The sequence below is a fragment of the Pomacea canaliculata genome, linkage group LG14 (assembly GCF_003073045.1).
Source record: "Pomacea canaliculata isolate SZHN2017 linkage group LG14, ASM307304v1, whole genome shotgun sequence".
NCBI lineage: Eukaryota > Metazoa > Mollusca > Gastropoda > Architaenioglossa > Ampullariidae > Pomacea > Pomacea canaliculata.
The window spans coordinates 13828268-13841718 of NC_037603.1; the positions used below are offsets into that span (position 1 = coordinate 13828268).

The 13451-nt window shown below is 34.9% G+C and overlaps 2 protein-coding genes across 4 annotated transcripts; one reads left to right on the forward strand and one right to left on the reverse strand.

The window, feature by feature from the left end:
- The first annotated feature begins 20 nt into the window (after nt 1-20).
- On the forward strand, nt 21-6701 carry LOC112554971 (putative lipoyltransferase 2, mitochondrial). Of its 3 annotated transcripts, XM_025223053.1 has the most exons (5): nt 21-128; nt 289-374; nt 3433-3677; nt 4254-4509; nt 4776-6701. In XM_025223053.1, the coding sequence occupies exons 3-5, from the start codon at nt 3468-3470 to the stop codon at nt 5165-5167; spliced, it is 858 nt and encodes a 285-aa protein (XP_025078838.1). In that variant the 5' UTR covers nt 21-128; nt 289-374; nt 3433-3467; the 3' UTR covers nt 5168-6701. The 3 variants fall into 3 exon arrangements, with proteins under 3 accessions (XP_025078838.1, XP_025078837.1, XP_025078839.1); XM_025223052.1 differs by having other exon boundaries at nt 99-374; XM_025223054.1 differs by lacking the exons at nt 21-128; nt 289-374 and adding an exon at nt 2374-2525.
- LOC112554970 (ribonuclease H2 subunit B-like) lies at nt 6489-13333 on the reverse strand. Its single transcript, XM_025223051.1, has 11 exons — nt 13202-13333; nt 12064-12135; nt 11093-11200; nt 10472-10545; nt 9963-10077; nt 9636-9700; nt 9286-9394; nt 8661-8742; nt 8244-8292; nt 8041-8133; nt 6489-7744 (listed from the first exon to the last, which is right to left on the reverse strand). The coding sequence occupies exons 1-11, from the start codon at nt 13287-13289 to the stop codon at nt 7649-7651; spliced, it is 951 nt and encodes a 316-aa protein (XP_025078836.1). The 5' UTR covers nt 13290-13333; the 3' UTR covers nt 6489-7648.
- Nucleotides 13334-13451: the final 118 nt, after the last annotated feature.

Consider the following 13451-nt stretch of genomic DNA (forward strand, 5'->3'; position numbering starts at 1 on the left):
CAATTTTTCCGATTGGTCCAAATGAACATCCGGTCGATGCGTAGACGACAAATCAGCTTGACCGTTTAAACTGCCACACGACCGTCTGCTGCAGCCACGCTGCTACGCCGCTGGGCAACTGAAAACATGTATAAAAGCTTGTGCTAGATATGCATACTGAAATTGATATGAGTACGATGTAAAATTTGGTCAGAAAGTACTAGTGATTTGATCCGAGGCTGTTTGAAAACAATAATACCTGAGGTCGTTTAGTATTTCATTTTAAAGCATTCTTTTGTGTGGATGCAGACGACAGAAAATCGGGAAGATTCGGAACAGTTTAGACTTTCCGCCAATCTGCGTTGTTTTCGGCACGTCTACGCAGGGAATCAAAGGTAAACATTTTTTTCAGATAACCGAGCAGAGAACTTATCATATATGTACAGTTCGTCTGCCTGCAAATAGTTTCAGATATTTTCTCAAATGCATTTCCTTAAAAAAATAAATCCAGAGTCGAAGATGTATCCCCAAACACGTAAATTGCCTTTAATTGATGTATTTGTGTGCGCTGGATTTGATCAAAAACTGTGCAGTTTGAATGTCATCATGAAAGCAATAATTACTAACATATATGGTTGTCGCGCTCATCTGTGCGAGTAGTAACTGCAATTGTCCGATTAACTGAATGGTGATTTAGTGAACGATCCTGTTTATGACGGTACTTATAGTTTTTACTGAGACGTTATAACGTCTCTGGTTTTTACTATTCCAGCATTTGCGTCTCTTGTCCATTGTAGTTTATTTTTTAATCAATGATAGATTGAAGCACTCTGAAGATTCACATTTCCAGTAGTTCATATACTCATTTCTTTGTTAAGTAGCTGTGCTTATTTTTTTCAAAGACACGTTTTACAGTGTAAAAATATATTTTGCATTCATGTTTGGTTTTTTTTCCTTTTAAGATTATTTCAGATTTTTTTTTTTTTCACTTTCTTGCTTTCACTATCCTCAGAATATGGCAAACTCTTTATGCCATACCACCTACCAAGCTCATTACCCGATAAAAGAATTTATGTGGAGGACATCGGAATTAACTTCTTGCCAAAGTTCATTTTCATGCTAAAAAGAAGTTTCTAGATAAATTGTCTTCAAAGTTTGTCACCATATGTCATTAGTCTGGTAGCAAATATTGCCAAATAAAGATAATACAGTATACATAAGTATAGTCTGTGATACAAAAGGCTAGAAGTGAAACACCAGTCATGAATAGATAAGAACTGTTGACTAATCACAACTTCATTGTAGGTCTGCCAAGATGCAGTTCTTCACTAAGTAACCGATTTTTTTTTTTATGGAATTCAAACTGTAGTTGGGGGAAAGACATGCATAGTTGGTTGTTGGCAGAGAAGACTACATGTTTTGTCACATGCACTTCAGATGTGGAACATAACCAGAGACGAATAGAATTTGAAATGCAGCATTGATAAGATCTGTCACTTGAATTGTAGAGAGAATAGATAAGACAACCTATGGTAATCCTATTAGTCATCTCATTTTAATATATGATTTAATATTAATAATTATAATAATGAATATTTATGACATACATACCTCCCTACTAGGTGGAGGAACTCATTGCATTTCTGAAAAAATGTTAATGTCCATATACACAAATAAAATCCATTATATACATCTGTCTTATTGCCATTCAAACATTAATAGCAGTTTTACTGGGAAAGGAAGGAGAAGTTCACTGTCAAGACTGGCACAGTTATATTTGGTTTTAAGCTGGCTGTCTGAGGGTTCACAGTTCAAAGTGCTTCAGATTTGTTAAGATTTATATCATAGAACACAGGCTTGTTATTATGGATATGTATAATATAATCTCAGGTTTGGAGCAAATGTTATAAGCACATTTTTTTATTAAGATCTGTCCTTTATTCTCCAATATCCTTGCAACTTCATTTTTTTTAATAATAAATCAGTGTTGGTTTATTCAGTAGCAAGATATTTTACATCTTATGATAAATGAGAACTTCTATTCCTCCTGTTAACAGAGTAATGTAGTGCACTGATATGCATCTCAGCTGTAACCTTGAATGTCATGGTAACCCAGTGAGTAAACATCTTTAATTAGGTCATTTGAAAAATGGGGTCAGCATTCACTGTACTTCAAGCTGCAAGACGTAATTAGGACCTTACACAAGTACATGCATGTATATACATATGTGCATGTGCACTGACATGCATTCATGCACACACACACACGCAAACACAACAATCATAATAAGCAAAAAAAGCTTGCTGTGCTAGATAAATAACCCTGCTGTTTTTTTAATCTTATTTATATCAGCACACACGAATGCAGGGCAGCAAAGGGCCTTTGCTGTTGACATGTTAGGAACATGCGTAGTTGTCTGCTTAGTGTAGGTAACATCTGCAGTAGAGGTTAAAAGGTTCATGAACGATTTTTAAAATGTAGGCTTCACTGGTGTTAGCCTAGGAGATTTATTTCTATTATGCTGACCGGTGGAGTATAATTTGTTGTAAGTTATTCAATCTTTCTTAAAGGAGGATGCAAATTTGATAACTTGATTTACATAATGGGATAATAATATATATTAAATCACCATTTTCTCTAAAACATTGCAAGGTGTATTAGGTATGTAGAAAACAGTATTTTCTACTTTGAACTATGTTTGATTAAAGTTGATTAGAGTAGGGACAATTGGCCTCCGACTGTCGCGACAACCGTCTAACTACCTGATTCAGCACCGGTGTCCAGTTGGGGGCAGCGAAAACATACACCACCCTGCGATTCCCAGGGGAGATAAACAGCTGTACCCCTTTTTGTCCAGCTCCAAGCCGGGTATTGCCCCAGGTCGGCCACCGCCCCTCTTTAGCAATGTCTTTAGTATTAGCTTCAGGCCGTGCTTACATGTCCAAGGTAAAAAAAAAGGTGACCAGATACACCCACAGGAAGGCAGAGACAACCCAGTCTCGTACAGAAAAAGAAACTTCTCACTTTTCCGGGTGGCAAGCTGGCTGTTGGAGGTCCATCTTAAAGAGACGTAGGATAAAGTGTCTGTGGGACTTAGCAAATGTATAGTGTACTAGAAGCCTACACAAGCTCAACTGAGGGGTGCTGCCCAAAACCAGGTCCACTGGCGAGGTGTTGTTGTGACCCTATGCTCATCAAGGAGTAACAAGGAATAAACTGAAATGAATTTTTGTTTAGTGAATGTGTCCTTCACTACTATTTTGAATGAGTAGTGATAACATTTATTAAACTTAAACCTTTTGACTTTTCCCCAGGATCACATCTGCACATTTTGATTTCTCGCTTTATAATATTAATTAATCTTGTTTTAATTTTTGGAATTAAAGGGATCGTATGCATGATAAAATTTTCTCATAATTTTTATAGCTTATGTGCTTCAACTTTATTTTCAGATCCTCCAGCAAGCTGAACAAAGTGTTTGATTGAAATGGCCCAGCAAGTGACAAGACCTATCATCAATGTGATAAATTTGGGTCGTATGGGCTTCCTTCAGGCTTATGATGTTCAACTACGTTATGCTAAACAACATCTTGACAAGCTGGCTGGCCGAACCGGAGTGAATGGCCATGATACACTTCTTCTTGTTGAACATAATCCTGTCTACACAGTTGGACTTCGAACTGAAGATTATGGAGAGGTGTGGTGATAGTGAAGAAGCTAGCTTTTACCTTGTTTGAAGGGTGTAATTAAGATGAAATTTTTTTTAATAATTCATCTGGTTTTCTGAGTTTCTTGTAAAGCCTGACTATTCAAAGACATTAAAACAATTGCCAAATACGGATAAGAATAATAAAGATTTGTTGAAAAAGTTATTGATAAAAACACTAATGTTGCATTAAGTTACATCAACACTAATGGCTAATTTCAGATGAATTGCAGTTTTTGATTAAATGTTAAGACTCCATGGGATTATTCATTTAAAATTGGAGGAATATTTGTATTTATGATCCAGCTAAATGCTAAATGAGAAAAAAGTTTTACTTCAATTGATTTGATATTTAACATATTGATTTATATGAATGTATATAGTTTAAAAAATTAGTATACCTGATCCTGATGGGCTCTGAAACTTTCAGATGCTATGCAAATAACTGACACTTTCATCTGGAGAAGTAGCCAAGGGGTAACCAAGGCAACCAAGATGCTAATTAATTAGATTTTGATGCAGATATTTTATTTCTTTGCTCTCTAAAGAAGCACTTTTTACTCGCAGGTTGAAGAATTGAGGCTGAAAAAACTTGGAGCTGAATTTTTTAAAACAAATCGTGGAGGACTCATAACCTTCCATGGGCCTGGCCAATTGGTGGCTTACCCTATTTTAAATCTGAGGCACTTCCAGAAGAGCTTGAAGAGCTATGTGGCCACACTTGAACAGACACTGATCAACACATGTCGGCGGTTTGGAATCCAGGCACGGACCACAGAACATACTGGTGTTTGGGTTAAAGACAAAAAAATTGCTGCCATAGGTATGTTCATGGCAAAACTGCCGATATTGTATGAATTTCAAATGTCCTTAGTCAGTTGACAATAAACAAGGCTTATTTTCACTGTTTCATAGCAATAAAGCAGCAAAGATGTAATATCACAATCTGCAAATCTTCTGCAAGAAGAACATGTAAAAGTACTGATGTCCTCAATTAATGCTGTCAGATTGTCACATACTCTTATTTGGTACAAAATAAGTGCTGGTTATTGTTGAGTTTAAAGAATATCTTTTTTGTTCTTAAATTAGGTGTTCATTGCAGTCGTTACATCACAACTCATGGAATCTCACTGAACTGTGACACGGATCTGATGTGGTTTCGACATATTGTTCCTTGTGGCATTCCTGGTAAAGATGTTACCAGTCTGACACGAGAACTAGGGAAGCCTACTTCCATCCGAGATACCATTTCCCCTTTCCTGCAAGCTTTTGAAGAGGAATTTGGGTGTGAACTCAATCTCACTATGTTTGATGAAGAAGATTCCAGTCTTCTCAAGACTGAAAACAGGTCAAAATCACCACCTTCTGGAAGAGGTGGCTTAGCAGAGCCAACTGGTTTGCCAAACACACAGTACAGCGTGAGGCAGGTGTCAACGTCTGCAACTGATCGGGCCCCAGGTAATCGTATTCCAATGTGGTAAGAGCAAACTGACATACAAAGCAGAGCAAGAGTTAATATACCAGGTGTATATGAACTGAAATGCTGTTTGTTTTTTTAAAACTAACGAAAACCTTAAAACCTTATTTTTCCCTTTTCTACTATCAAGCAAATGTTTGCTTGTGTTCCTCGCTATCATAAGAAAAAGGTATATTTTGGGGCTCTTCTTTATGGTTGTTTCTTATTTTGCTATTAGAAACATGGGATACTGAAAAATAGTTTATCAAATAAAGTTTGATATTCTAAAATTGTGCAAAAAGATTGATTGTTCATTATTGTTTCTTGGTTGAATTATAAGGTAGTTTGGTTAATGCCATGAATATGCTATTGGAGCAGATACTGCTGTAAATAATCATGAAGCTGCTGCATTTTGAACTTCAGACCAAAGCCATTAGCATATTTACCTATGTGCATACAGTTGCAAACTCTTCCTTGACATGTCTTGGTAATATGGTAAGTGGTATTTAGCTCTTCTTCCTCTAAGGAAATCTTTCTCTCCAAACTGCTTATGGAACTTTGTGCTGAAGAACATCATTTAAGAATTTACATCTCAAAGGAGATATACCACATGGGCATTTCATGAGCATGTTCGTAACTTTTTAGTGTTACAGGTTTTTGGCAGATTCAGATGTTTCAGCAAAATTGTGTGTGTGTGTGTGTGATATTCAGTTTTTAGTTGGATTATGCAGTATTACTGATCTGAAACATGTTTATACACATACAATGTACTGTTAAAACATAAAATTGTTAAAAAAAAAACACACACATATATCTCAGTACTATCACTGTTCAAGTGAAAGCATTGATTTTTTTCCACATTACAATTAATGTTCCTGCTGACTACTCATTTGTCATTTGAAGCACAACAGTAGTCTTTTATGAAAATGGTTAAAATTGGTTGCCTTCTCTAGTGACTGCTTGTCCTGAAGCTCTGACTTCTTTTTCCGTTTATGTCAAAGGCATCATATTTTTGTTTCCTTTCATTAGTTGGCTCTTGTGCATATACTTAGGAACATTAAAATTATTTTTTTTAGAATGTCATCTTGGTTTTTATACTTTGTTTACACATAAAAGCATGCTTTAGAAAGGAGCTCATTGTCTGAAATTTGGGTTTCTATTGTTTGTTTTTCAATTTGTGATTATACATTGGCTGTAGCAAAGATATCAACTGTATATCACTTTTAAGAAAACCTTAAAGCAGGAAACAGCTTGAGAAATGCTGCAACCCCTGAAGCACATAATGTGCCTGTAAGTAAATCTTTTTATTAATGTTGTCATACAATGACAGTACTGTTTTTATCCGAATGTATTCTAAGTTTAGGATTGTTTCAAATTTGTTATTCATAATTTGCATACAAAACTTACATATCATTATAGTTTTATAAACCTAAGGGAAAAAGGTTTTCAAATGCATAGTAAATGTGCTTTAAGTGATGTAACTATGGATAAAAAATATAAATCTATGGTCATTTGTAAATGACTCGATTCCATTTCTGGTAATAAAGTTGTACTTTTCATTGGTAATCATGTTTTATTTCAATGATGGGATTTACTCCACATTGTGAGCTCAATGCACCTTTATAAGATACAAGGGTCAGTAACTAATGTGCTGTTTGATAGAGCAGGACATCATAATCTGGCAAACACACACACACATGCACAGTGAACATTGCCAGGGACATCAAGCAATACTACAATAGCAAAGCACAGAGATCTTAAATATGATGCAAGCCTGAACTGACACCTAGTGCAGAAGCAGAGTGGTGATATAGCATTCTGGTTTCAGAATACAATTTGAGCTGCATTGTTCTGAGCTCTCTGGGGCTTGTTAATAAGGTCAAATATCTGTATCAAACTGAGAAGTGCATGTTAATATTTACAAATGATCATAGAGCAGCCTGCATATTAACAGTTCAATATGAGATCTGAAGTCTTGTTAGAGGAACACAGTTTATTTTCAAGATGTAGATAAATATTTAACCTGCTGTTTTCCATCAGAAGAAAAAGCATAAATTTGAGGAGTCACTAAATGCCATCATTATTAAATGCATGTGGACATAATACTCTCCACCATCTTGAATGCCAAATAAATCAAGAAAAACATGCATGCTTAAGACACGCATACTTTCACAGCTGAAAACGACTTTCAAAAGCAAACTTGAAAAATGTTTGTTATGCTTGTCTTAATAATGCGTAGATAGGCTTAGTGTGATAGCTGCTTTACATTAAGGCATAATAAAGGGATTGGCAATAATGCATCAGGAATAAATGCTACATAACATTTACAAGTAAATAATAAGTTGTCAAATTGCACTGGCATGCATAATAGAAAAACTGAATTCATGCATGTTTAAAAACTTTCAATGGGCTCAATAACCTAAAAAGAGAGAAGAAAAGAAAAGAGACCTGAAAACCGAAAAGTGCAGAAGGAAAAAAAAATGTAAGGGATATGGGAAGTGCATTTTCATGATTTCGATGAGAAAAAACTAGATATGCTCTTCATTCCTCGGACATCCACTTTGCTTAGCTTCTTTTGGGCTGCTGTCTGTCTTCCTCCAGCCTGGACACACAAAAAAACCAGAAAACATAAAACAATAGAAGAGAAGATCCCACAAAAACTTTGAACTATGAAAAGCCTTACAATGTAAAAAGAAAAAGGGGTGAGGTTAGGCTGGAAATTGCATTTTCACAATTTGGCTGAAAAACTGAACTAGATACACCCTTCAAAGATAAAAACAAGTTACAAATATTACCATACAATTTTGTTTTGTATTAATTAGTGTTCCCTTCTTAACCTCAGAGGTCCCTTCCCTACCCACAATCTTCTGCCAACTGTTACTACCTCCAAGCACCTACCGCTGATGTCTGTTTTTTTGAGTCTTGTCCAAAGAATCGTGAGTAGTCTTCTGTTGGAGTAACTGTTCCTTGATTCTCTGATAACTTCACTTTCTGCAACGTATAAACTAGCTTTATGCACTCATTTTAAGGTAATGAACAAGGGCAAAGCAACCATTCTCTTGAAACTTTGTGTTTTTTTTGGTTTTTTTTTAAACTCTCACCTTGTTTGGAGGTTCCACAGGTGATCTGTCCTCAACAGCTTCTGTAATGCTGCAAAATATGAAACACCAACCTTGCCAGTCTTCTGCACATAACAGTATGTGAATTCACAAAAAGGTCTTTCATCAATAAACTACAAATTAACAGATTTACTGGCTGACTCAAAAATTAGTTTATATATGAACAGATCCTGTACAACATTCTGTTGTATGTCAATTATTATAGTTTATCATGAAACAGAGTAACTGGTTGTGTTTAGAGAAACTAACTTTTTAGATGTCTGGAGCTAAAGTGAATACATTTTAGACCTTATTTACAAGGAGATAATGCAACCTATACACCTCATCAACCTCAATATGAACTACTTATAACAAAATATGTCAAATAATATACAGAAAATAGATATCTGTGTTACTAACCCTAGATAATCTTTGAGACTGGTTACTAGTTCCAAGGGTATATAATCTGATACTAATCCACATGCATATTTCAAGTAGCCATCTGAAAAAAAAAATCTTTTTTAAAAAGATGTCCAGTTTAGAGTATCTGATGCCTGTTGCATCACTTTCATTTGTCCTTAGTACTGTAGGCCTTCCATGATGATTCTGTCACAACATATATGTAGCAGTTAAAATTATTACAGTCTTATAACTGGAGAACTTAAAAAGAGACATCCTGCATCTGCATTACTTGAAACGTCAATTTTAAAAAAATAACTGGTTTGTCATTAAAACCAGTCTTTATGATATGGTGCCAATTTATCTTTAATAAACAAGCAGACATAAAAATGCTTGGAAAAGAAACTGATGAAGAAATACAAGACCCTGCTCTGGAAAAAGTCAAAATAAATTCTATTGCATGATCTAAGGTAGCATTACAAAAATAAGAAAGAGACAAGTTTAAAGTCATTTGCACATTATGGCTACAGAAACTGATAAAACAAATGTGCTGTGAAAAGATACATGGCAAGAGTTCAAGCAATGTGGAGCAGATGAAAACCTACATCAGCTTTTGTGAACAAATTAAGTTTTTTGTTTTACTTACTTTCATCTCCACTGGAAGTTTTTTTACTTCTAATAAACAAAGCACTTTGGGCCCCTGATTCATTCATGTCAACACCACTAGATCTTAAGGCTTCCAAAACATTATCTGTCTGAAAAGATAATAACAAAACCATAGGAAGCTTTGCAGCAAATCAATACATTTTTGGCTAAATAAAAAAAAAGAAAAAAAGAAAAAAGGAAATACAAAGCAACATTCTCAGCCCTAAACAAAGGAAGGAGAAAAATACTTCTGCAAGCTACTTTTTCAGTTTTGGGTCTGGGTTTCATCAAGTTATCTTATCCATATAAATATAATAAATTCATGTTTTTATCCATGAACATTTTACATACCTTTAGGCGAAGCCATGATAAAGTTTTTTCGCTGTTGTATCTGTAAGCTTTAAAGTCTCCTGCACCTATGAAATTTTTTTTTTAAAAACATGTCAGTTTGATCAGAGGTAGAGCTAATACATCAAAAAAAAATCTAAATTTCAAACTTGAATAGCATTATCTTTTGCACGTATGGTTGTTAAAAGACAGAAGGAATAAATATTTGTTTAACAAAATAAATTTACTAAAAAATAAACACAAGATAAGAATTGCTAGCAACAATGATGTAGCAATTTAGAGAAAAAAGTTGTAAAAAAAACAACAAAGATACAATAAGAAGTTTTTAACCTTTCATATCTGCCACATAGTCAAGAGAATCAAAGTCTAAACATGCCAGCAAGTTGCTGACATCTGGAAACTCCTCATCATGAACAATCTGGTCTACTGTCATGTACTTCCCTGACTGCAAAAGATTAAATAACAGATTCCTATATCAAGAAATAGCTCTAGTACAGACCTGGGCAAAGGCCGGCCTGCCTCTTGTCTCTGACCGGCCCGCCCGCTGGCTCCCCCCGCCAGTTTATATACTCTATATACAGTATTGGGTAAAACTGAGTTAACTATATTAGTCCGGCCCTCTAAAACCATCCCAATTTCTCATGCGGCCCTTGGGAAAATTAATTTTGTCATTTTATAGACATGACATTTACATGCTATGTTGCACATGTCTGCATAAGTGTTCTTCTATTATTCTCTGTGTTTATATATTTTGTAAAGCACCTTGAGCTAAAATTTGATCGTGGGATAAAGTGCTATATAAATTAACTTTATTATTATTATTTGAGATATTAACTAACCTTGGCAGCATTGATAAGGTAAGGCAGCACAAGAAATAGCGGATCTACAGGGGTTGTCATGAGGATACTACCATCTGCAAACAAAAGGAATCTTCAGATTTGAATTGGATGTTATATTTCCATCAAGTCAGTCACTGAAAACAAAAGTGCAAGACCTGGAACCACATGCAGATTTGCATGAAAGTGCATGCACACTGAATTATGACCAAATTTATAAGGTGTTAAGTCCAATAATCTAAACCCAGTCACCTTAAAAGCTCAAAGAAAAAAAAAGATCAAACATAATGCACACACTGATAAATCACTTCATGAAAACTCACGACACTTTGAAAAGTCTACTTACCTGCATCATAATGTATTATGTATGTTTTAAACTATTTACACTATACTATTAAAAGTGACCTAATACTCTAGCACTTGCATTTGCAAGTTATGCAGGCAATCAGCCATTGTTTGGTATCAAACTGCAAAAAGCCCTTTGAATATAATTATCTCCTTAATCTTTTTAAACCAAAGTATTACACTTTACACTTAACAACCATACTGTCTTTAAGTTCTGTCATAAAATTGCAAAATTCACCAAAACCTGGAAAATTTTGAAAAAATGCTGATTAGTTTTACCTTTTTGCACACTGTCACCAATCAACCATGATCCACAAGATGACTCAAATTTCATTATCTCTGATATCTGCTGGCCTCCATTGGATATCAGGTAGAAGGTAGCTTTATCTAACAGAAATGGTAAGCAGACAATTCATTTTACTTTACTGCTGTCAGTCCTCCAAACATCATAAGTTCTCTTAAATGAAAATTCACAGACATAATAACACAAAAATAATTTGATAACTGCACTTCCATTTAATGCTAGGCTTTTAAAAAATTATATTAACTAAATATGAAAGCAAATGTTTTTCAACTAACTGTAATAAACATCAATCAAAATACATATCAAACTATTTATTAGTTTGTTTTTTACATTATTTCTTTCTCCTTTACTTCTTACATAGTTTGTGGCTATCTTGTCCGAGTCAATGAAATGCTGTACAACAGCTAAACCTGCACAGTACTACTGGATAACCAAATGGGGGCTTTCTTTCACCCTATCACATGTGCTGTTCAACATCATCTTGGAGAATATCATGTTTGAAACCTTCCATGACCATCACACTTTTATTTCCACCAGTGGAAGATCTATATGCAACCTACACTACAGACAATATCAATCTGATAGCAGGCCATGACAGTGAACTGCAAGACCTTACCAACAGATTGACAGACAGTTTTAACCATACAGAACAGAAACCAGTCCTAACAAAAGTAATGGTTATTGGCTGATATCTACATAAACAGAGTACAAATCAAAGAGGTAAACAGCTTTAAGTACTTGGAAGCTACCCTTTCCAAAAACAGCAGCTCCATCTTAAAAACCTTTTTTTGACAATTCTGCAAATTATACCTTATTAATCACTTTATCCCAAATTCCATAAAACAACAGATCAGCCAAGTAATTTACCGTTCAAAAGACAAAACAGTAAAATATTTGAAATGAATATTTCAATACAAACTGAGATGGACATGCAAAAATATTTTACCTGTCTTAGGATGACGTAGCTTGTGCATGGAGATATTATCCATGTCATTGCCATAATTATCAAAAATCTTTTCTGTAAATGTAAAAACAAAACTATTGTAGCTATTTGTTACACACATAAATTATAAAAGAAAAAAACCAACTGCAGTAAATTAACATTACATCGAATCTAGAACTACAAGTCAGAAACGCATATTGCAAAAGTATTTCAAACATGTGACCTTAGACAATCTTAACAGCTGATCATAGGCTGAAGATTGAAAGATTATCAGTTTTTTATTGTATGTAAACTCATGTTTTCTACTTTAAAAGATTATTCATCTAAGCCTATGAGCTTCAGCATGCAAGAACAAGCAAACGGAAAGATTAGAGGGGGAAAATAATCAAAATACAGAATGTAACTGCCAGTGAATCTATCATAAGTATATATTACAGCCAAGAGATCACTGTCTTGAGGGATTTGGGAGAGGGGTGTAAGTATTAGGTTTGCTGAGGAATTCTCAGAAAATTATCACTTTGTAAGGTCATAAGGAATTTGACAATGAGTATGCCATGAAATGTTTTGTGTTGTATCTGTCCCGTCTGATATTATGTCATGCCATTCCATGTCACATATGAGTTTTGCTGATGATACACAGCTGTATCAGTCAGTTCCACTTACTGAACTCTCTAAATTACTGACAAAGACAGAGGAATGCAATAGCTGTCATGGTTGCTGCAAACAGACAGCAACCATTTAGATTAAACTGCTACTTATTTGTCCAAAGAAATTTCTCTCCCTCAGTCTCTGTCTATAAACAACTCAACTATTCCTTTCTCTTCCTCTCTCTGCGATTTGGGTGTCATTCTCGATCAGTTTGACTTTTCATCCGCATTTTTCTCATGGCTGCAGAATTGCTTACCTTTAATTTTGTATATAAGCGTGTTGCGGAAGTGAGCGTCTGTGATATGCGAATATGGCTGCATGGTTGTTGATGATTCAATCTATTATTGATGTAAAGCAAACCTTTGGAAAAACGCTATATACATCATTATTATTATTATCATCCCTCTTTAGTACAACTATCCTTGTGCAAATATTATCTACCCCTTCCTCGCATCTGTCTTTCGTGGCAGTAGTCATTGTGGATTATTATTACCTTCAGTTATCATAACCCACTGATTCTGAGGTGCATCTTGCGATGAAATCTTCTTGCCAGTTGTTTGTTGCAACGGTAGACGAGGCATTGATTCTGTAAACTTAGTAACCTCCCAAACTGATGGCGCGAAATTTCATTCTGCTGCTGGAGCAGTGGGTATTGAGCAGAAAAATGTACAGCACAGTCCTTACATGAAAAACAGCCTCTAATTAAATCTCTCAAATTTCAAACTTCGTATTGTTAAAATAAT

What these genes read in the sequence shown, in the direction of transcription:
- LOC112554971 (XM_025223053.1), top strand. Translation starts at nt 3,468, where the DNA reads ATGGCCCAGCAAGTGACAAGACCTATCATCAATGTGATAAATTTGGGT. An exon ending in GAACTGAAGATTATGGAGAG is followed by an intron (nt 3,678 to 4,253) that starts GTGTGGTGATAG and finishes TTTTACTCGCAG; the next exon opens with GTTGAAGAATTGAGGCTGAA. An exon ending in CAAAAAAATTGCTGCCATAG is followed by an intron (nt 4,510 to 4,775) that starts GTATGTTCATGG and finishes TTCTTAAATTAG; the next exon opens with GTGTTCATTGCAGTCGTTAC.
- LOC112554970 (XM_025223051.1), bottom strand. Translation starts at nt 13,289, where the DNA reads ATGCCTCGTCTACCGTTGCAACAAACAACTGGCAAGAAGATTTCATCG. An exon ending in GCTACGTCATCCTAAGACAG is followed by an intron (nt 11,201 to 12,063) that starts GTAAAATATTTT and finishes CATTTCTGTTAG; the next exon opens with ATAAAGCTACCTTCTACCTG. An exon ending in CTGTGGAACCTCCAAACAAG is followed by an intron (nt 8,134 to 8,243) that starts GTGAGAGTTTAA and finishes TATACGTTGCAG; the next exon opens with AAAGTGAAGTTATCAGAGAA.